This window comes from Amphimedon queenslandica, unplaced genomic scaffold (genome assembly GCF_000090795.2).
Source record: "Amphimedon queenslandica unplaced genomic scaffold, v1.1 AMPQUscaffold_11086, whole genome shotgun sequence".
Taxonomy (NCBI): domain Eukaryota; kingdom Metazoa; phylum Porifera; class Demospongiae; order Haplosclerida; family Niphatidae; genus Amphimedon; species Amphimedon queenslandica.
Window position 1 is genome coordinate 6,071 of NW_003548669.1, and position 2,293 is coordinate 8,363.

Consider the following 2,293-nt stretch of genomic DNA (forward strand, 5'->3'; position numbering starts at 1 on the left):
CAGGGTATTAGATTAGTATAGACTAGCCATAACTTTAGAAATGGTATATGTTTTACTAGTCTGTAGTCTGTACCTGGTGTAGCACTAACACTAGTGTTAGTAACAAACGGAAAAGTTCTCTCATTCTCAGGACAGTTTCCATTGACAGTATTAATAATAACAATTATTATCATTAAACTGTACATCAGTTTAGTAGCAATCATGATGCTAAAGATCCTTTAGCTTCAATAAAGTAAAATTAAAAGAGAGTAGAAGTGAGGTAGAGAGAGAGGGACAGTGTCCTTCTTTTATAATGAGTAAATCCTTCCCAATGATTGTGGGAGCATGGATATGTAAGAATAAGGGCTCCACCCCTTGCCACATTCTGACGCACATGTACATACAAACAAGCTGAAGTAATAGTAATTGGTTATCAAATCATTGTGTTAGTTTCATTAATCTGTACACTTTGATAAGTCGTGAACATTCAAGGTAAAACTGACAGTTATTTGTATCACTAATTATTTAAGGTTCTTCATTGTTGCCACTGTATGCTGTCAAATAGTCATAGTATCTACTGTTATTATTGTGTTTTTTCAAGTCATGATTGACCCCATTTGTGTGGAGGAGTATGGTTAAGTTAAGATTGGACATAATGTTTTAATTGTTGTAAAATTGTGTTTTTAGAAATTTTTCCCAAGTTTTTTCTAATACTTTTGTTATTGCTTTTATTTTTTGTGTTTGTAATTGCTAGTTATCTCTTTCTAACCATTTGCAGCATATAAATTTATTATTAATAAAAGTCAACCAAAATTATAACAAGGTATGGCAGCTTATTGAAAGGGCATAATAATATATCAGCACAATGTAAACACACTTATGTGTGTGGGGGACAGTATTTAATTATTACGACGAGTTTTCATCTCTGTGAACTTGAGAGTAGTGTATGTATACTTCCAATGGTACCAAGTAATTCCTTGAGCATTATTAGTTGAAGTATTAAAATAACGACCATTAAGATTTGAATAATGGCAGCTATTATACCACCAGGCACCAGTATAGGACTGAGCACAGTTAATTCCATCATCATCATTATCATTATCTCTTGTAGTGAATTTCCTTCCATTATGCCACGAGGTCAGACTATCCCCAGCAGTACCAGAGTATCCTCCTACTGTTAGTATATATTCAGTACTACCATCACTAACACTGAATGTAGAGTAGTTAGCATAAGCTGTGTTCCCCTCAAAGTCTCCCAGGTCCACTCTTAGTGTGTTTGATCCTTCTTTAGTAAGACGATGAATCTTGCTCAATCCTAACCAAAACTCGCCAGTAAGGTTACCAAATCCATTCTCATAGTCAGTCCAGTATCTATAGAAATCAACAGATCCATCTTGTCTCCTCTGAAATACAGTCCATCCACCACCATGAGTCTCCATATCACAGTATACCTGTGATCCAATAGTGTATTATTATAAAGTATAATAGAATTAAACATTACTTGGAAAGCTGGTCCTTTATCTGGTTTTATAGGATATACTCCATTTTGTTTGCTTCCCAGTTCTTTCCATGCTTTACAATCAGTTGGCATTACACATTCTTAAGGAAGAGAAGAGGGAAAATCACTAAAGGAATTAGAATGGTATGGAAAAGTCTTCAAAGTAGCCATTACTTTAGAAATGGTATCTATTTTACTAGTCAGTACCTGGTGTAGCATTAACACTAGTGTTAGTGATGGTAACAACTGGAGAAGTTGACTCCTTCTCATTCTCAGGACAGTTTCCATTGACAGTATTAATAATAACAATTATTATCATTAAACTGTACATCAGTTTAGTAGCAATCATGATACTAAAGATCCTTTAGCTTCAATAAAGTAAAATTAAAAGAGAGTAGAAGTGAGGTAGAGAGAGAGGGACAGTGTCCTTCTTTTATAATGAGTGAGTCCTTCACAATGATTGTGGGAGTATGGATATGTAATAGTATTAGAAGAATGAGGCTCCACCCCTCAACACGCCCTGACGTACATGTACATGTACATACAAACAAATGTAATAGTAATCAAATGTCAAGTTATTATAAATAAATAGTTCATTAATGAGAAGCTTCACATGATTATTAAGTCATGAAATGCTATGTATCACTTATTTCTAACACTAATTATTTATTGTTCTTAATTGTTGTGACTGTAGTGACTGTACATTGTATGATACTCATATTATCAATATTCATGTACTGTAATAGTAATATCTGATTGTGTTTTTACTAATAATAGTGATACCATTTGTGGAGGAGTATTGTTGTTTTAAGATGA

The 2,293-nt window shown here is 33.6% G+C and overlaps 2 protein-coding genes across 2 annotated transcripts in view; both read right to left on the reverse strand.

Annotated features, from left to right (window-relative positions):
- Nucleotides 1–255, reverse strand: part of LOC100641528 (fibrinogen C domain-containing protein 1-like) — a 3,407-nt gene extending 3,152 nt beyond the window's left edge. Inside the window, exon 1 of the mRNA XM_020005691.1 lies at nt 74–255. Within this exon, the coding sequence (XP_019861250.1) occupies nt 74–203 (130 nt within the window). The 5' untranslated portion in view covers nt 204–255. The remainder of the gene's footprint in view (nt 1–73) is intronic.
- Nucleotides 256–782: 527 nt separating this feature from the next.
- Nucleotides 783–1,918, reverse strand: LOC100641657 (fibrinogen C domain-containing protein 1-like). The gene is made up of 4 exons (XM_020005688.1): nt 1,685–1,918; nt 1,481–1,578; nt 890–1,430; nt 783–811 (listed from the first exon to the last, which is right to left on the reverse strand). The coding sequence occupies exons 1-4, from the start codon at nt 1,824–1,826 to the stop codon at nt 783–785; spliced, it is 810 nt and encodes a 269-aa protein (XP_019861247.1). The 5' UTR covers nt 1,827–1,918.
- Nucleotides 1,919–2,293: the final 375 nt, after the last annotated feature.

Coding starts and splice junctions, on each gene's coding strand:
- LOC100641657 (XM_020005688.1), bottom strand. CDS start 1,826: ATGATTGCTACTAAACTGATGTACAGTTTAATGATAATAATTGTTATT. Junction 1,431..1,480: donor ATAAAGGACCAGCTTTCCAA/GTAATGTTTAAT, acceptor ATTGGATCACAG/GTATACTGTGATATGGAGAC. Junction 812..889: donor CACAGAGATGAAAACTCGTC/GTAATAATTAAA, acceptor CCTTTCAATAAG/CTGCCATACCTTGTTATAAT.